Source organism: Leopardus geoffroyi, chromosome B2 (assembly GCF_018350155.1).
Source record: "Leopardus geoffroyi isolate Oge1 chromosome B2, O.geoffroyi_Oge1_pat1.0, whole genome shotgun sequence".
Taxonomy (NCBI): Eukaryota; Metazoa; Chordata; class Mammalia; order Carnivora; family Felidae; genus Leopardus; species Leopardus geoffroyi.
The window spans coordinates 78654799-78675711 of record NC_059332.1 but is presented as its reverse complement, the minus strand read 5'-3'; the positions used below and the strand labels follow the sequence as shown (position 1 = coordinate 78675711).

General features: G+C 37.1%; 1 protein-coding gene across 7 annotated transcripts in view; it reads left to right on the top strand.

Moving 5' to 3' along the window:
- The window catches only part of RARS2 (arginyl-tRNA synthetase 2, mitochondrial), an 82342-nt gene that overhangs the window by 13818 nt on the left and 47611 nt on the right, over window positions 1-20913 (top strand). For 4 of the 7 annotated variants that reach the window (XM_045498989.1, XM_045498988.1, XM_045498991.1 and 1 more), the window contains exons 1-5: window positions 652-725; window positions 10154-10242; window positions 12261-12363; window positions 13912-13995; window positions 20801-20898. Coding sequence is in view for 2 of the 7 variants with exons in the window: in XM_045498992.1 (XP_045354948.1) it covers window positions 652-725; window positions 12261-12363; window positions 13912-13995; window positions 20801-20898 (359 nt within the window). In the remaining 5 variants the exon portion in view is untranslated. Of the gene's footprint in view, window positions 1-651; window positions 726-10153; window positions 10243-12260; window positions 12364-13911; window positions 13996-20800; window positions 20899-20913 lie in introns of those variants that run through there. The other 3 variants (XM_045498992.1, XM_045498993.1, XM_045498994.1) reach the window with 2 other exon arrangements.

The following is a 20913-nucleotide window of genomic DNA, read 5'->3' as shown; positions in this document are numbered from 1 at the left end:
AGTTTCAATGACTTCTCAGTGGGTTGTATGCAGTAAGGGAATATAATGTTTCATTTGCCTTAGTTTCCCACATTACCATGGCAAGCACTTAAACCTCTTTCCTTAGTTCTTGGGTAGCCAGGAGTGTCCGAGGAATATCACACATATTCCACCTGGGGGAGGAGGGGTCTGCCAGCCTGTATTTTGCCCTCAGCTTGCCCCATGCTCCTCCATCAATAGCAGTGAGCCCGATGTGGGACTCAAATTCACAAACCGCAAGATCATGACTTGAGCCAAAGTCGGACACTTAACCAACTGAGCTATCCAGGTACACCAATACCATTTATTTTTAAATTTACAAATACAAAATTTATCCTTTTTGGTGAACAGTTTCTTTTGCTACTTTAAACCTCAATCCCTGGCAACCACTGATCTATCCGTTCATCATTCTTACAGTTTTGGATTTTCCAGAATGTCAAGTAAGTAAATCATACACCATCTAGCCTTTTAAGTCTGGTTTTGTCACTTAGCATAGTGCATTTGAGACTCATTTAAGTTGTCAAGTATCTGAATATTCTTTTTATTGATAAGCAGTATTCCACTGAATATGGTACAAATCTAATAACCATCTTTCTCTGTTCTTTTTGTTTTTGTTTTTGTCTTTAACATTAGCTTTCCAGACTTTTGGATCTTCCACCAGAAAATTTGATCAAGTCAATATCTGCAGTTCCAATTTCCAGAAAAGAGTTAAGTATATTTTTAACAATTTAAAATGTTGCTGACTTTGTCAATATACAAAAAAAAAAGTTATTCTTCAATTTATAGAATAGACCTTGAAATTAACCATGGAATATGATGTAACCTATTATTCCATTGATTTAAATAATAAAATCTGTATTGTACCTACTCTGATGTGGTATATTAAATTAGAAGTCTCATGTTGTTTGATGTTTATGCTGTTAATTACAATTATGTCAAAATCTTTAAGAAAAATTAGGAACAAGGTCAAAATTTAATTCTGTGACAGCAAATAAAAGAACTAAGATTGTGGTTAGAATTTCAGGGTTTTGGGACGCCTGGGTGGTTCAGTTGGTTGAGTGTCCAACTTTGGCTCAGGTCATGATTTCACGGTTCGTGGGTTCAAGCCCCATGTCATGCTCTGGGCTGATGGCTCAGAGCCTGGAGCCTGCTTCGGATTCTGTGTCTCCCTCTCTCTCTGCCCCTCCCTTCTTGTGCTCTGTCTTCCTCTGCTTCTCAAAAATAAAGAAACGTAATAATAAAAATTTTAAAAGAATTTCAGCGATTTTGAAGGTATTTTTGAGATTATGTACCTAGATGCTTGAATACTGTTGTACTATGTTTACCTGCTAGGTTTTTTGTGGGTTTTGGGTTTTCTTGTTTGTTTCCATTTGAGGACTCCCAGTGATAGAGAACTATTGGTTACATATAACCAACCTGTAGTTGCTTTCTTGGATACAGGAAAGTATCTATCTCTTTGTGAGTTTGGTTCTTCTAAATGATGTTTATTTACCATTTGGCTACAAAATCTAGCCAAAATACCCTTTTGGTCAATTAATAATGATAAGAAATTATCTACATAGTAAGCATTTAAGCCCTAAGCTTTGGAAAGATGTAAAGATAGAATTATCAGTATCATTATGTCCTAATATTTTGTCCACTTAACTTTGTCAAGATTTTAAGATAGGGTAGGATAAATATTATTGTTCTCAGAATAGGACAAAGAGATAAATGGAAGAGGAAGAGAAAGGCTACATGTGGCCTTGTTGAAAGAATCTTTAAAGTGGCCTGCTGCAACTTGCTTTATATTAAGTTCTAAGAACAAAGGCAAGGACTGACAAGGGGATCTCATAATTACACATCAATTAATATAATATTCCAAGCCAGTTACCTATTTCATAAAATCTGTAAATGGCATTTTGCATAATAAAAATATCTGTTTTTATTTTATGTTTCAAAGACCTTTAATAAGATGAGCAATCTTGGCCCATCTTTTGAATACGATTTTCTTTACCTGCCTGAAGCTCCTTTAGGTAGCTCTACTTTAATGATGCTATACTTATTATATCTTTGGTTTATACAAAATCAATATTAGGGGGGATTTCAAAATTTTTTTAGGCTACAAGTCTAAAGTTCTGCATATTAAATTTATTTTAAATAAAAAGAATCTCTACTGCTTTGCCATCACAAACTTAAGTATCCTTTACGGTACTAAAATGCTGTTAAGTGTCAGGAGGCTTAAGTCCTTTTTGTTGTTGTTATCAGTATGGTTTACTTAATACCTTATGAATCAATTTCTTTAGGTCTCCTAATTCTCTCAATTATATATTCAACTGTGGTGGAATTTCTGTTTAATACTGATCGTAATACACAGGATTAATGACTTTGTTACCAGCCAGTAACACTCAAGCCAGTGAATTGCACTCTAATAGCATAACAGCAATTCCTCAGAAATAGTGGAAAGGTAGCTATTTCTTTTTAAAACCTTTTTTTTTTTTAATTATAAACAATATAAAAGTAGGGGAATAGTTTCTAGAACCCCTCTGTGCCATCACCACCGTCATTGGCACATAGCCATTTGTGTTTACCCTGTACCTGTACCCACTTTCCTTCTTCACAATGGATTTTTTTGATAGCTACATTAATTTTTCTATCACAAAACCAAAAGAGATAATCTTAAGGAAATTCAGAAAAATACAGAAGAATAAGAAGGAAAAACCCCCAATATGTTAACAAGTTGATGTAGTTTTCATATTTCTCTTTGAATGTGTCTTATAACTTTTATTTTTATTATTTTTTTTTAATGTTTATTTTTGAGAGAGAGAGAGTGAACAAGGTGGGAAAGAGAGAGAGGGATACACAGAATATGAAGCAGGCTTCAGGCTCTGGACTGTCAGCGCAGACCCCAATGCAGGGCTCAATCTCACGAATGGTCAGATCATGACCTGAGTCGAAGTTGGATGCTTAACCGACTGAAACACCTAAGTACCTTGTGTCTTACAACTTTTGAAAAAACATAGCTATAAAACTTCTGTATGTATGATTTTTGAACCCTTTTTCCTTGACATCATTCTTTTTTGGTAAATGTCACTTTCAACAGTGGCTACATAATACTCTAATGCTCCCTGTTGATGGACATTTAGATTGCTTTCGGTTCTGACTTTTTACATAATTCACATTCAATACATACCTCTTTAAATAGACAAAGGAAACCTTCCTTGTAGATATATAACTAAAAGTTCCCTAAAAGGAAAACAGGGAAGTAAGTCAATTCTGGTTGATCCACTCCCCATTCCCCACACATACACACCGCTGAAGCATTTATTTCTCTTTTGGGCCTTCCTTGCTGGCAAATAGCCCTTCATATAATTTCAGAAGTCATGTTTGAAATATTCCTAGTGTGAATTATTGTTAATAGACTAAAATGATGATTTTCTTTGTCCCTCTACCACTGAACAAATGGGAAATATTTGTGTTTCTATTGAGATAATAAAAATATTTTCTCAGTTAATATAAATTTATATATTTATTTACTTACTTATTTAGTCAATAGTTAGTTACCATATACTGCAGCAGTAATTTCAGGAGTAGTAGATTCCTTAATGCCCCTTACCTATTTAGCCCCCTTCCCTTAACCCCTCCAGCAACCCTCTGTTCTCTATATTTAAGAGTCTCACGTCCCCCTCCCTGTTTTTATATTATTTTTGCTTCCCTTCCCTTATGTTCATGTGTTTTGTATCTTATAGTCCTTATATGAGTGAAGTCATATGATATCTGTCTTTCTCTGACTAATTTCACTTAGCATAATACCCTCATAATACCCTTATAATACGCTACATCCACGTAGTTGCAAATGGCAAGATCTCATTCTTTTTGATTGTCATCCATTGTGTGTGTCATCCATTATATGTATGTGTGTGTATATATATATATGTGTGTATACACATATATATACACACACACACCACATCTTCTTTATCCATTCATCCATCAATGGACACATGGACTCTTTCCATACTTTGGCTGTTGTTGATAGTGCTGCTATAAACATTGGGGTTCATGTACCCTTTCAAAACAGCACACCTGTATCCCATGGATAAATGCCTAGTAGTGCAATTGCTGGGTCATAGGGTAGTTCTATTTTTAGTTTTTTGAGGAACCTCCATACTGTTTTCCAGAGTGGCTGCACCAGCTTGCATTCCCACCAGCAGTGCAAAAGAGATCCTCTTTCTCCACATCCTTGCCAACATCTGTTGTTCCCTGAGTTGTTAATGTCAGCCATTCTGACAGGTGTAAGGTGATATCTCATTGTGGTTTTGACTTGTATTTCCCTGATGATGAATGATGTTGAGCATTTTTTTCATGTGTCGGTTGGCCATCTGGATGTCTTCTTTTGAGAAGTGTCTATTCATGTCTTTTGCCCATTATTTGTCTTTGGGGTGAGTTTGATGAGTTCTTTATAGATTTTGGATACTAACCCTTTACCTGATATGTCATTTGCAAATATCTTCTCCCATTCTGTCAGTTGCCTTTTAGTTTTGTTGATTGTTTCCTTCACTGTGCAGAAGTTTTTTTATTTTGATGAGGTCCCAATAGTTCATTTTTCCTGTTGTTTTGCTTGCCTCCAGAGACATGGTAAGTAAGAAGTTGGTGTGGCCAAGGTCAAAGAGGTTTTTGCCTGATTTCTCCTTGAGGATTTTGATGGCTTCCTGTCTTACATTGAGGTCTTTAATCCATTTTGAGTTTATTTTTGTGTATGGTGTAAGAAAGTGGTCCAGGTTCATTCTTCTGCATGTCACTGTCCAGTTTTCCCAGCACCACTTGCTGAAGAGACTGTCTTTATTTCATTGGATATACTTTCCTGCTTTGTCAAAAATCAGTTGGCCATACCTTTGTGGGTCCATTTTTTCTGTTCCATTGATCTGAGGGTATATTTTTTGTGCCATACTGTCTTAATGATTACAGCTTTGTAATACACTTTGAAGTCTGGAATTGTGATTCCTTCAGCTTTGGTTTTCTTTTTCAAGATTGCTTTGGCTATTTGGGGTCTTTTCTGGCTCCATACAAATTTTAGGATTATTTGTTGTAGCTCTGTGAAGAATGCTGGTGTTATTTTGACAAGGATTGCATTGAATATGTAGATTGCTTTGGATAGTATTGACATTTTAACAATATTTGTTCTTCCTATCCAGGAGCATGGAAATGTTTCCATTTTTGTGTGTCTGCTACAATTTCTTTCGTAAGCTTTCTGTAGTTTTCAGTGTATACATTTTCACCTCTTTGGTTAGGTTTATTTCTAGGTATTTTATAGTTTTTGGTGCAATTGTAAATGGGATCAATTCCTTGATTTCCCTCTCTGTTGTTTCATTGTGGGTGTATAAGAATGGAACTGATTTCTGTGCATTGATTTTTATATCCTGAGACTTTGCTGAATTCATGGATCAGTTCTAGCAGTTTTTTGGTGGAACTTTTGGGTTTTCCATATAGAGGATCATGTCATCTGCGAAGACTGAAAGTTTGACGACCTCCTCACCTATTTGGATGCCTCTTATTACTTTATGTTGTCTGATTGCTGAGGCTAAGACTTTCAATACCATGTTGAATAACAGTGGTGAGAGTGGATGTCCTTGTCTTGTACCTGACCTTAGGGGGAAGCTCTCAGTTTTTCCCCATTGAGGATGACATTAGTGTTGGGTCTTTCATATATGGCTTTTATGATCTCGAGATATGATTCTTTTATCCCTACTTTCTTAAGGGTTTTTATCAAGAAAGGATGTTGTATTTTGTCAAATGCTTTCTCTGCATCTATTGAGAGGATCATGTGGTTCTTGTCCTTTCTTTTATTGATGTGATATCTCACATTGATTGTTTTGTGGATATTGAACCAGCCCTGCATCCCAGGTATAAATCCTACTTGGTCGTGATGAATAATTTTTTTAATGTGTTGTTGGATCCGGTTGGCTAGTATCTTGTTCAGGATTTTTGCATCCATGTTCATCAGGGAAATTGGTCTGTAGTTCTTCTTTTTAATGGGGTCTTTGGTTTGGGGATCAAGGTAATGCTGGCCTCATAGAATGAGTTTGGAAGTTTTCCTTCCATTTCTATTTTTTGAAACAGCTTCAAGAGAGTAGGTGTTAACTCTTCTTTAAATGTTTAGTAGAATTCCCGTGGAAAGCCATCTGGCCCAGGACTGTTGTTTTGGAGGAGATTTTTGATTACTATTTCAATTTCCTTACTGGTTATGGGCCTGTTCAAATTTTCTATTTCTTCCTGTTTCAGTTTTGGTAGTGTATATGTTTCTAGGAATTTATCCATTTCTTCCAGATTGACCATTTTATTGGCATATAATTGCTCGTAATATTTTCTTTTTTCAACGTTTATTTATTTTTGGGACAGAGAGAGACAGAGCATGAACGGGGGAGGGGCAGAGAGAGAGGGAGACACAGAATCGGAAACAGGCTTCAGGCTGTGAGCCATCAGCCCAGAGCCTGACGCGGGGCTCGAGCTCACGGACCGCGAGATCGTGACCTGGCTGAAGTTGGACGCTTAACCGACTGCGCCACCCAGGCGCCCCTATTTTCTTATTGTTTGCATTTCTGCTGTGTTGTGATCTCTCCTCTTTTATTCTGATTTTATTTATTTGGGTCCTTTCCTTTTTCTTTTTGATCAAACTGGCTAGGAGTTTATCAATTTTGTTAATTCTTTCAAAGAACCAGCTTCTGGTTTCATTGATCTGTTCTGCTTTTTGGTTTCAATAGCATTGATTTCTGCTCTAATCTTTATTATTTCCTTTCTTCTGCTGGTTTGGGTTTTATTTGCTGTTCTTTTTCCAGCTCCTTAAGGTGTATGGTTAGGTTGTATATCTGAGGCCTTTCTTCCTTTTTGAGGAAGGCCTGGATTGCTATATACTTCCCTCTCATGACAACCTTTGCTGCATCCCAGAGGTTTGGGACTGTGGTTATCATTTTCATGGGCTTCCATGTACTTTTTAATTTCCTCTTTAACTTCTTGTTTGTCCCATTCATTCTTTAGTAAGATGGTCTTTACTCTCCAAGTTTTGTTATCTTTCCACATTTTATCTTGTGGTTGATTTCAAGTTTCATAGTTTGTGGTCTGAAAATATGCACGGTATAATCTCGATCTTTTTGTACTTGTTGAGGGCTGATTTGTGTCCCGGTATGTGGTCTATTCTGGAGAGTGTTCCATGTGAACTGAAGAAGAATGTGTATTCTGCTGCTTTAGGATGAAATGTTCTGAATGTATCTGTTAAGTCTATCAGGTCCAGTGTGTCATTCAAAGCTATTGTTTCCTTGTTGATTTTTCTGTTTAGATGAACTATCCATTGTTGTAAGTGGGATGTTGAAGTCCCTTATTATGATATTGATATGATATTAAGTTTCTTTATGTTTGTGATTAATTTATTTATATATTTGGGTGTTTTCACATTTGGAGCATAAATATTTGCAATTGTTAGTTCTTGGTGGATAGACCCCTTAATTATGATATAATGCCCTTCATCTCTTGTTACAGTCTTTATTTTAAAATCTAGATTGTCTGATATAAGTATGGCTACTTTGGCTTTCTTTTGTTGACGATTAGCATGATAAATGGTTCTCCATCTTCTTACTTTCAATCTGAAGATGTCTTTAGGTCTAAAGTAGGTCTCTTGTAAACAGCATATAAATGCATCTTGTTTTCTTGTCCATTCTGTTACCCTTGGTCTTTTGATTGGGACATTTAGTCCATTCACATTTAGAGTGAGTACTGAGAGATACGAATTTATTGTCACTATGTTGCTTGTAGAGTTGGAGTTTCTGGTGGTGGTCTCTGGTCCTTTCTAGTCTTTGTTGCTTTTGGTCTTTTTTTTTTCTTCCCCTCGTCTTTTCTCCCCTCAGAGAGTCCCCCTTAAAATTTCATGCAGGGCTGGTTTAGTGGTCACAAACTCCTTTGGTTTTTGTTTGTCTGAGAAGCTTTTTATCTCTCCTTATTTTGAATGACAGCCTTGCTGGATAAAGAATTATTGGCTGCATATTTTTCTGATTCAGTACATTGCATACATCCTTCCACTCCTTTCTGGCCTGCCAAGTTTCTGTGGATAGGTCTGCTGCAAACCTGATCTGTCTTCCCTTGTAGGTTAAGGACTTTTTTCCCCTTGCTGCCTTCATGATTTCTTTCCTTGCCTGAGTATTTTGTGAATTTGACTATGATATGCCTTGTTGATGGTCAGTTTTTGTTGAATCTATTGGGAGTCTTCTGTGCTTCCTGGATTTTGATGTCTGTGTCTTTCCCCAGGTTAGGAAAGCTTTCAGGCATGATTTGCTCACATAACCCTTCTACCCCTTTTTCTCTCTCTTCATCATCTGGGACCCCTATGATTCTGATGTTGTTTCTTTTTAATGAGTCACGTGATTTCTCTAATTCTTAAATCGTGCCCTTTTCCCTTAGTCTCCCTCTTTTGTACTGCTTCATTCTTCTCCATAAGTTTGTCCTCTATATCGCTGATTCGCTGCTCTGGTTCATCCATCCTTGCTGCTGTGACATCTATTCGAGATTGCAGCTCAGTTATAACATTTTTTATTTCGTCCTGACTAGTTTTACTTCTTTTATCTCCGCAGAAAGGGATTCTAATCTGTTTTCAACCCCAGCTAGCATTCCTATTATCGGGATTCTAACGTCTTGTTGAGACATGTTGCTTATATCTGTGTTAATTAAGTCCTTGGCTGTCCTTTCTTCCTTCATTGGGGTGAATTTTGGGGTGAATTCCTTCATTTTGTCATTTTGAAGGAAATAAAGGAATTAGTAAGGTAAAAAAATAATTAAAATTAAAAAATTGGAAACAACACACAGAAGAATCAAATAAATGATGTTAGGTCGTAGGTGTGTTTTGGTCTGGTTGTTGAAAGGAGCTTGATATGTTAGAGAAAAAAGGAACAGAAAAGAAAAAAAGGAAAACGTTTGAAAACTTGAAAAAAATGAATACAATGAAACAAAATAAAATGATGGAAGTAAAGTAGAATTTGGAAAATTTACAAGAAAAGTTAAAAATATAGTAGAAAAAAATTAAAAATATTTTTAATAAAAATGGAAAATAAAAATAGATATTCTCTTTCTGTATTCAAGAATAAAAAAAGAGGGGTGTCTGGGTGGCTCAGTCGGTTGGGCATCTGACTTCGGCTCAGGTCATGATCTCGTGGTTTGTGGGTTCGAGCCCTGCGTCGGGTTCTGTGCTGAGAGCTCGGAGCCTGGAGCCTGCTTTGGATTCTGTGTCTCCCTCTCTCTCTGCCCCTCCCCTGCTCATGCTCTCTCTCTCTCTGTCTCAAAAATAAATAAAACATTTTAAAAATTTTTTAAAAGAAAGAAAAAAATGGAAATGATAGACCAGCAAACAGACTGAAATATGATTGAAATTACATCAGTTTCTCCTAGAAGTCAAACTATGAAGCATTTTATAGTCCATAAACTAAGGAAGCAGTCTTCTGGTGTTCCTTAAGAGCGAGGTTGGCCCAGTTGGGGGGGGGGGGGGGCTTAGTGTAACGGCTCCATTCTCCACTAGATGGCACAGTTTAGCCTACTGGGGTGGATTTTTGCGGCACATGTAGGTGTGTATGCTCATGTGTGGGAGGAGTGAAAATGGCGTCACCCAGGTACCCAGTCTCTAGTAATGGAATTCTGTTCTCCCCAACCAGCAGTCAGGCGCTCCTCCTTTGTCTCCTGCTTCCATCCACTCCCTGCTTTTACACTGTTTGTGACCAAGCCGTCAGGTTGCCAGCCAGCACCTCCCTCCTGAGTTTTGTCTCAGATGCGGCTGTGTTTGCCAGCCCCTCACTTCTGAGGGACTGCAGATTGACCCTTTATGACTCTCTGGAGGAGAGTCTCACTGAGCAGTGGCATGGTGCCCGCCCACCCCAAGGAGTGTTCATGGGACCATGCTGCTGCTGATGCCCAGAGACTGTGGCTGGGTGCCAGTCTGCCCCAGAAGAAGTTCCCATGTTCGTGTAGTAGCAGTGTTTCAGGGGTTATGGTAGATCACAGCACACATCTGGTACCAGGCTTCCCACGTAACGTCGTTGTTCCAGCACCAGCAAATGTTCTCCAGGGTCCGCTGGGACCTTTGTTTGTTGGATGGCCTCACCCTCGCTCCCAAATGTCCTCCCAGCAGGGGAACCGCCTCTTCCCATGTGTCCTGAAGACCCCTTGCACCTTTCTGCTCCCGGGGATTCGCCCTTCCCACCAGACCACCACCAGGTATCAAGCTGCAGAGTTTCAGACTCTGCACTCCCCCTGTTTATAGAGTCTTAATGGAATTTAAACCCTCTCTTTTCTCCTTTCTCCCTTTTTTTGTTCAGTCCTTTGCATACTCTTTCTTTTTTCTCCAGCCGTTTTCGGGGTGTGGGGGGGTGAGATGCTTTCCCATACTCTCTGCACATCTCCATCCTCTCTCCGCAAGCAAGAACAGCTCCTGGCCCTCCACGGCTTCTCTCCCCTAGTTCACCTCTCCGCACTGGGTACCTGCCAAGTTCTGTGGTTCAGGTTGTGCAGATTATTGTGTTAATCCTCAAATCAGTTTTCTAGGTGTGCAGGATGGTTTAGTGTTGATCTTGGCTGTAATTCAGGGAGGAGAGATGCAAAATAAAATTTCTAGTTTATTCCTCCATCTTGGCCCCTCTAAGATAATAAAATTTTTTAATTAAATTTCATTATTTTATCATTCATGTCCAGATAAAATTATAGATGCTTCTTATTCATAATTTTTTTAAACTATAGAAGATCACGTGACCTCTTTGTGTTTCCTGGATGCTTGAGAGCGATTCTACCTATATAGTCCTATTACACCTCATGTAAAGTATCCTAGCTATATGTCAAAATTTTAATCTTTGGTATATTCACATCTGTATAATTTCACTTAATACCGTAATTTTTCTTACTACTTTTTATTTAACCTTTTAAAAAATCTTTGCGTGTTCATGTATTATTCCCATCTTGTTAAACTAATTTCTTCAATTTCCCACATTATTGGTGCTAATATGTGGTAAACTATCAAAGTCCTTTGGTAAGAATAAATACATTCAAACCTTATGTAAATTTCCCCAATTAAAGTTAGTCTTTAAGAAATTGAATTGTCATGTCCTCAGGGCTCAGGACTCAGGACTGTTTAACATTTTTATTTAACATCAGAACTAAGATTAGTATTATTTACTCAGGACTTAATTTCTCAGCACAATGTGAAATAGGTACCATTATCATCACCGTTTTACTAGGGTACAAGAGAAGTTAAGCAAAATGCTTAAGATCACACAGAGACTGGTTAATAGATGAACTTGGGTCTGCAGTTACAGCTGAAATGTTTAGTGGATGAGTTTGGGTTGGTAAGTATAATCCGTACTAGGTTGCTGGATAATGTATTAAGGCTCAAGAAAACTCTTCTAGTTTTTTTGTTTCCTGGGGTTTTGGGTGAGGGGGGAGAATGAGAATATGAGTTGGGGAGGGACCAAGGGAAAAGAAGAGAGAATCTTAAGCAGGCTCCATGCCCAGCACAGAAATGGCTCAAGAAAATGCTTTTTGTTGTTGTTGTTGTTGTTGTTGTTGTTGTTGTTGTTGATTTTAGGAGAGAATGTGCATGTGGACACATAACTGGGGGAAGAGGCAGAGAGAGAGGAGAGAGAATCCCAAGCAGCCTCCATGCTGTCAGCGCAAGCCCAAAGTGGGGCTCAATCCCACAAACCAGGCTTGAGAAAATTCTTAGTGGTTTTTGTTGACCAGTTGTTTAATGTAATGTGAAACAGCTACCACACAGGGTTTTTTAGGCATGTCCCTGAGTTTCAAGAATGATAACAAAGTTCATTTATGCCCCTCTAAAATATATTCTTTTGTCTCGATGACAATGGACTAGACAGTAGTTTTATCCACTTATTCTGCCCATAGAGTTTCATTCTCTAGTTCCTTATTAAATATCAGATGTTCCAGCATGGGTAAATATGTAGATGTTTGTATATCAATTAAAATTTCATTACACTTTGAGCTACCTATCTCAGATTGTAAAACTACGATTAGGTAATAGAAGAGGAAGAATTTTAGAAGATAAAGTTCTAAATAAATATAAGGTGATATTTCTGATTTCTTTGCTTTATATTTTGAAAGCATAATCCTTTCATAAAATTGTATCAATGTGGAGAACCCATAGTGGCTGGTCTTTTTTGTTGTTTTTATATTAGTAATGTTTTTAAGATATAATAGCTTTTTCCTTTTTCAATTTCTGTCTTTAGAGAAGTAGCTGATTTTCAGCTTTCTGTGGATTCTCTATTGGGAAACAACAATGACCATTCAAGACCAGATGTTCAAGTTCAAGCCACGAGACTGGCAGAGAAGGTACTTTAGCACTATTATCTTTTTTTGACATTATAATCTTATTATTTTTTTAAAGAAGAAAAAACTCTGCAAGCTATCTCAGCCATAATAATGATTTAATAGGTTTTTTTTGTTCAAAGCACTTGGAAAATACAATTTAAATTCATTTTAGCTGTGTACAGTAAGGTTAAGATGATTTTTCAAATTAGTTAAAAAGCATTCTTCTTCAGCTGACATTGTTCAATTTTTTGATTAACTACTTACAGGAGGAGTGAAGTGTTAATTAAATTTACAGATTGAAGCTGGACGGACTTCTGAATTTAAGAGAACACGCTTGATAAATTAGAGCAGTGGGTTGTAATTTTTAAAATTATTTTCAGAGAAGATGAGCATTAAAATATGAGAAGAAATGATTAGATGTAAATAGAATCATGATTGCAGAGAAGTGGCTAGATGATTTAATAAACGTCTTTCATTTCTAATTTCTCTGATGGGTTTGGTATCTAAAAGAGGAGTTGAAAGGATTGTAGAGAATGACCAAATCTTTTTAGTGTAATACCATCAAAAACAGGGTTTTTTAAATAGAGTTATTACATGTGAGACAGAGGCATCTGGGCACACTGAATGATTGGAACAATGAAAGTCACCATCATAGAAAAAGATGCATAAAGATGGAGTATAATCAAAGAGCTTTGGTAGCTGAGCAAGTATTTAATCAGAAAATCAACCCAGATTTTTATCAGGAAGTACACCAGGAGTAGAATTGTGCTAATTACAATACTTAGTCTCTTCCCCCATCAACTGTGAGTTCTTAAAACTAAAGACTAGTGCCTCTTCAGTGATAACAGGTATCTCCTCAAGGTTCATGGGTATTATCAGGTGCTTTTAAATCTAATAGGTTAAAATCCTAAGGTATATTCAATGAGGACAAAAGGTTTAAATGATTTCTATTTCATGTGTTGATACAAGCGCTTCAGCGTAGGGCCTGACAGAATGGCATGTTCTGTGGCTCTTGTGCAAGGTAGGACAGAAAAATTTTTACTTTTTTTTTTTTTTTTTTTGAAGTAATCTCTACACAGGGTAGGGGAGATAAAGAGTTCACTACATGTCAAGGCACATAAGGTGGGCATAAAGTGATGCTGGGAGAATTTGAGGTGAGGGAATGGGAAAGAGGAAGAGATTCTGAATAAAGAATAGTGTTCTAGTCCAGAAACAAAGAAAATGTTGTTTACCCAAATAGAGTGATAAAAGTAAACAGATTGGCTAAGGCCCAGGTCCAGATACAATGACTGGGACATATGATGCACTTGGCTGCCTTTGGACTCCAATTTGATAGTATTAAAACTACAAATCTCAGGGTGCTTGGGTGACTCAGTTGTTGAATGTCCAACTCTTGATCTTAGCTCCGGGGTTGTGAGTTCAAGTCCCTTGTTGGGCTCCACATTGGGCATGAAGCCTACTTAAAAATAAATAAATAAGTAAATAAATAAAAATTTAAAAATAAAAATTACAAATTTCAATATGTCTATTTTATAACATACCTAGTTTACTTGATTTTTATCTTTTCAGCTAAAATGTGATACAGTGGTAAGTGAAATCAGCACTGGTCAAGGGACTGTAAATTTCAAAATAAACAGAGAACTATTAACAAAGGTAAGAATGGGTTCTATTCCAGCTATGCACCTTTACTCTCTGATTTAGCTATGTGATTTTCCTTCAGTTCTTAAACTTCGTCTCCTCTTGCCTCAAAACTTTGCACATTCTGATAACCCTCCCTGGAGTGCCACCCCAAGTTAACTCCTGCTTATCCTTCAGCTCTTGGTATTTCCTGGGTTGGGCGTTTCTGTCTTCTTCATATATGTGCTCTACTAGCACTGGATAGCTCTCCTTTATAGAAGTTATCCTAGTTGCTGGTTTATATTCTTTTTATTTGATTAATGCCTCTTGCCCTTTAAACTCTAATTTCCATCAGGGCTTATAGCATCTGTTTTTCTCACTATTGGATCCCCAGTTCCTAGCAAAATGCCTTGCATGCAGTATGTGTGAGATAACTATTGTTGAATGAGTTAACGGACTCTGTATGGAATACACGAAAAGTACTGCTGATTTTGGCTCTCTGGTAGCCTGTAATCTGTTGGACGCATAAGATTTATATAGAAGAAACCATGAGACAGCTTATTCTTTTAATAAAACAAATACTAAAACAAAAAAGTAGAGGTGACTGGGTGGCTCAGTCAGTTAAGCTCTGACTCTTGACTTAGGTTCAGGTCATGATCTCAAAGTGGGTCGCTGGGCGTGGAGCCTGCTTAGGATTCTCTTTCTCCCTCTGCCCCTCCCCACCTCTAAAAAACAAAACAAAAGAACAACAAACAAGGTGGATTGATACAATAAGCCTAAGAAGGATCAGAATACTGAGGTAGGCCTGGAGGAGTTGGGGAAATGACATAAAGGAATTGGGTCTCATGTATGCTTATGGAGGATAAGTAATCCTGGATAGGCACGGTGTGAGATCTTTTGTGTAGAGTTTCGTCTCAATTTAACTTTAAAGTTTATCATAATGCATGCTTTGGTCTGTTGTTTTAAAAAATATGTACGCCAGTATTGAGTTGGTCAGACTTAGTCAGTGCTGCAGTCCTGAATTGAAAATAATTATAAAACCAAAATTTCTAATAGTATAATTTCTCACCAAGGTTATATAGTTTATTGGCATTTGCCCATCAGCCCTGTAATCCTTCTGAAGGAGAGTTAGTGTTTCATGCTTGTCTCTAGATCTTTGAACTTTTTTCTTTTATCTTTTTTTCACTCCTACTTCAAGGTAAATTAGTTAACCAAAATCATTCACAAGGACAGGAGAAAATTTGAGCTTGTTAAAATGTGTCTATAATCTGTTGGTCTCTTGATAACATTTCATGTCAATTTAGTAACCATTGAGTCTAATTTACCATTTCTAAATAAGTAACTCTTTCTTCCAGTTGCAGTCTCAATTTTTTAAAATTTATTTATTTTTTGATAGAGCAAGCGGAGGAGGGGCAGAGAGAGCGAGAGAGAAAGAGAGGGGGACAGAGGATCTGAAGCAGGCTCTGTGCTGACAGCCAAGCCTGATGTGGGACTTGAACTCACAAACCACAAAGTCATGACCTGAGCCGAAGTCAGATGCTTAACCAACTGAGCTACCCAGGTGCCCCATCAGTCTCAGTTTTTATGGAAACAGTGCAGTTCACCAAAGTGCCCATCAGACTTCAGGCTGCTTCATAGGCAGCTGTTATCTTACTTCTTTTGTTTTCCCTCAGATGGGAAACTGTGCTGTTAGATGGAGTTTGCCTTTGCAACCAGCTTAACTGAAAGAGATATGGTTTATATATCAGGCAAGGCATATATTAATAATTTAACATTTCAATGGCCATGAATTTTAATGCTTTATTATATTATAATGAATAAGCTATTAGTTTTTCTGTGATTTAAGGATGCACACTAGCTTGCTTATTCCCAAATCCTTCTCAGTTGACAACAGAAGGATAATATCCAGGGCTTTTGAGATCCAGGGCTTTTCACCTGGAAATCCTCCCAACATTACAGCCTTGAGGATCTGGATCGCAGAGTGATTTTTGTTAAAGGAACAAGCAGACTGCTTACAGTTGCCCTGCTTGGTGTTACAGTAACCATACTTCCTAAACTAGTAAGAAAAAGGGGTACTGAATGTGCCTGTGTTATGTTACAGTTTTTCTTTAATGATATTTCTTGTTTGTTCAAAGCCTAATTTCTTCTACATCTGGCTCCATTATTTTCAGGCCTTAAACAATAGTCATTTGCATATGTAATGAATTTTTCAGATCACATCAAGAAAAAAATTCAACCCTTTGGGACCATTATTAATACATTTTTTTGCATATTAATGTTATCAAGATTGACATGTAGCCAATGACCTGTGTCCAAAACTTACTTCTCAAGCAGAGAATTACGAATTTGTCATTGCTTACACATGTACAAGCTTAGCCTTGCATAAAAACGTATCTGTTCATGCAGTACAATTGAATTATTAACACTGGCAGCACCAGGAATGATTGAATGTTAGCTTACGTTTGGATCACTAACAGTGGCAATATAATGTCTTCATATAAATCATCCTCAAAGGGAGGAGACTAAAATGTGAAATTCAAGGCAGTAGGAAGTACCAAATCATGGGGACTAGATGATAAATTTTTCAAAGCTATAAAATGATTTGACCAATACATACATTGTGAAGAGCTGTCACTTTGGTACCAAGCTTCCACCTGTCAGTAGCTTACATATGACTTTCAAGAGTAATTTATGAAGAGTAATTTAGAATAATAGTTTAGGGGGAGAAAAAAAGAAAATATGAGTTTAACTAAATAGGAAAAAGGCAAACAAAGTCTTGTTTTTTAGGTGTGCCTTAAAAGTACACAATGGATAACATCATTTTTGGTTCACATGTACACATGTATTTTTTATTTGCCAAATTCAACTTTGCATGCTCTACTAAAACTTAAGAAAAAAAGACAGAAAAAGAGATACTAATTAAGTGGCTCTAATTCTGCTTATTATTTTACTAATTGAGCTTATGCCAAAAAGCAGTAGATGCATTCAAATCACATGTAGTATCAATAGGCTGAACACATGGGAGGAATGATTAAGCACTTTCCAACTATTGACCAAAGAATTAACTAGACAAATAGTAGTAGCTTCCTTAGAAATCATTCTAAGAGCATCTTACATTTTAACATTTGACATTTTAATGTACCCATTGATGAATAGATGGGCCTCTAGTTTATTCATCTGTTGGAATATCATGAAACTTTACTAGCTCACTGACATTCTGTAGTTAAAAACTTTGAGTTCCCACTAGTTTAATAAACTTTCTGCTTATTATTTGCGAGGTCCTGAGGGTCCTGCCCTCAAAGAGTTTATGATCTAAAAGAAAAGCATAAAAAAATAGTGTTATGGTGTAATGTGTAGTGGGTATGATGATGTGATGAATAATATAATGGAGGCATGTATAAGTTGCAGTCCAGTGTAAAGAAGGGTACACATAAGTCTGTCTTCTTTTATTAATTTTTTTTGATGTTTATTATTGAGAGAGACACAGGTGTGTGCAGGGGGAGGGGCAAAGGGAGAGGGTGATGCAGAATCCAAAGCAGGAGCTTTGGAGCTGTCAGTGTAGAACCCAACGCGAGGTTCAAACTCATGAGCCATGAGATCATGACCTGAGCTGAAATTTGACACTTAACCTGACTGATCCACCTAGGTGCCCACATAAGACTGTCTTGAGAGAAGAAGCAATCTTGAATTAGGATAAAGATGAAACTGTATCCGGGGCTCCTGGCTGGCTCATTTGGTAGAGCATGCAACTCTTAATCTCAAGGATTTGAGCCCCACACTGGGTGTAAAGATTACTTAAAACAAACAAACAAAAAAACAAGACTGTATCTGGGAGATGCAAGGGCAGGCCTTCCAGGCCGAAGAGATAGTCTGGGCCAGAGTACAGACAGTCGAGAACATGGTATTGTCTGGCACTGTCACTCACTGGAGTGATAGCATATGGTTTGCACATAGGATGGCACGGGGGAGGATAGGAAATTATACAATGTGGAGGGCCTTATATGCCCAGCAGAAGAGTTTCAGCTTTTTCCTGTGTCATTATTTTCCATGGTGTGTTATATGTATCACAGGTGGTACATTTGATAATTTTCGGTATTACACTAATAAGAGTTAGTTTATTTTGATATTATATACTTCTTGCAAAAATTATAAAAGCCTAACATTTCTAGGGGCACCTGGGTGGCTCAAATGGTTAAGCGTCTGACTCTTGATATCAGCTCAGATCTTGATCTCAAGGTTATGAGTTCAAGCCCCATGTTGAGCTCCATGCTAGGGGTGAAGCCTACTTAATAAAAAAAAATTTTTTTTTTAGGAACAATTCTAACTTGTGACTTTTATGGATATTATAACATTCCTTTTAACAAATCAGGTTTCTCAAAATGTTTAAAAAAGTAAAGGTAATATGCACATAAAGTAAAAGTCAAACCAGAAATTGATAAAATATTTTAAATGTTAGGGAATTATTGCAAGATTTAAATAGAACATACACTTAATTAAATATATATGTTATATAAGGATGTAGTTGTGTATTACTGTTTTGTTTTGGTTGTTTTTGTAGTGGTATAGCTGACGGATGATGAAGATATAAACCAGGCCACAGGGGATAACTGTAATGATACTTAGGAGATAGCATGTACAAGGTTTGGTAGTTAATAGATGATTGATTATGAAGGTTGTGGGAAAAGGGTAAACTTTAGGAACTCCTACACCTCTGACTTGGTTAGCTGAGTGAGGGGGTATAGTTCATAGAAGTGGAGAAGGCAGAAGGAGGAGGAGTATATTCCATTTGAAGTGCCTTAGATGTCCATTCTTGGAGTTGGACATACCAGTCTGTGGCACAGGAGAGATTTTATTATTAGGTAAGTAGTGGTTGAAGTCTTAGGACTTTATACCTAGGAGAAGTATAAAGTAAGGAGCTAGAAGCAAGAAAGGAGCACAGGCTGGGGAGCGGAGGGACAGGCAGTGTAAGAGGAGCCTGCAAAGGAAACTGGGAAGCAAAAGTCAGTAGAAAGTAATGTTACAACCAAGGACAGAGGATGGTTGCAAGGAGAAGAGTAGTTATTAGCTAAGGTGATGTTTGAAAAGTGGTCACCTTGGGGAAGGTGGTGGGTTAGGCCAGATGATCAAAAGGAACTCTAGACTTTTGCCTTATCTTGTTTAATTTTTTAGTTTACAAAAAGTGTGCTCATAAAGGTAATACATTAGAGAATTTAAGCATTCAATTAGGTTTGGCATTTCAAATTTTGATTTTGAGAGCACTTGGAATAAAATAGTCGAGAAGGAAGCTGTAGGTAGCACATTGATCAGATTGTCAATGGAAGGTTTGGAAGTGGGGCAGGTAAGATAGTCCTTTACTAAAGCTGCTTTTTTGTTTGTGCCAGAGATGTTAATGAACTGAGGGTCATTTGTTAAAGGAGAGTTTAACTTACTGTGATTGCCTTTTGTGGAGTCTGTCATCCATTATACATAGAGGGATGGAAAGTGAAATGAATGGGTAGATGTTAACTTTAGAATAATCTGACTATGAATTCCTCCCCTCACTAGTATTTAACTCCCCCACTTGCAGTTTTGGCAGCCATAGTCTTAGAGTAATTAACATATAATGGGCCCCTAGTGTATGACACACACTATTCTCCTTAATGTCTCTGTATATTCATCCTTACTCTCTGTGTCCTATATTTTGTGAGTGAAAGGAATAATATTTTCTCTCTGTCCTTGTGCAAATACATACTGTTTCTGAATCTTAGTTTTTCATCTACTAAATGGGAAATGTTGCCCATTTTATGATTTTGTGAGGCTAAGGATAGCCTAAAAGCATCTGGACTTAAACCTAGCACTTTGTAGATGCTTCTTAAAAATATTGTTTTGCTGCCTCCTGCTACTTTCTTTGCCTTTTCCATTAAGTGACCATTTTAACCAACTCTTAATGATAGTAAAATTCTTCACATCATAAACTACATATTTAGGACTCAGAATACAGTTCATGAAGCAAAACCAATGTAAGAGTAAAGAGAAGCCTATCATAGTAAATTCAAACCCCTAGACTAAAAAATGAATGCATAAATAAATGCATCACGCCATTAGCAGAAAAGGAAGTGTGAATTTTGTGAACTGTATAATCTTTCTGTGTTCATTTCTAAAAATGGAATATGTTTTGGTTTTTTCTATGAGATTTCCTTGTTTTTTACTTGTGTAGCCAGTAGGCATTTGAATTACAGTTTTGTGTTTTCTACTGTTCATGTGATCGTTAGTATTACAAGAGTAGCAGCAGCATGCAGTAGTTAATACATTAGTTCTGGAGTGAAAAAGGTTTTGCTACATGACTTAATAGCAGTATGACCTTGGGAAGGTTCTCTGTGCTTCTCTTTCCTTATTTATAAAAATAATACTTCTCTCTTAGGGTTGTTGTAAGGATTAAATGAGTTAATGCATAGAAAATGCTTAGAACAGTGTATACACATAGTATGCATTAAGTAAATATTAGATGCTCCTGGTTTTGCTGTTACTATCTGCTGTGGGACTTTTGGCAGTTACTTAACCTCTCTAAACTTCAGTTTCTTTATCTGTAAGATATCTATATCATTGGTTCATGTAAGAATAGATAGATGTGATGATGTATAAAAGGGCACAGAGCCCCCATAGATGTTAATTCTTATTATTACTATTCTGACGCATCTTTAACTGGAGGAGGGGCTGACAATGCTGTAAAATGCTCAGTTCCGTAAATTAGAATGAGCAAATAAGTAATGTCTACTTCATTACCAGTAAACAAAGTAATTACCTAATTTTTAAAAATTGCAGTTTTTTTCTGTCATTAAATCTCATACCTTTTACTTTTCAGACAGTACTACAACAAGTAATCAAAGATGGCTCAAAATATGGGTTAAACAGTGAGCTATTCTCTGGTCTTCCCCAGAAGAAGATCGTGGTTGAATTCAGGTGCGTGCCAACTCA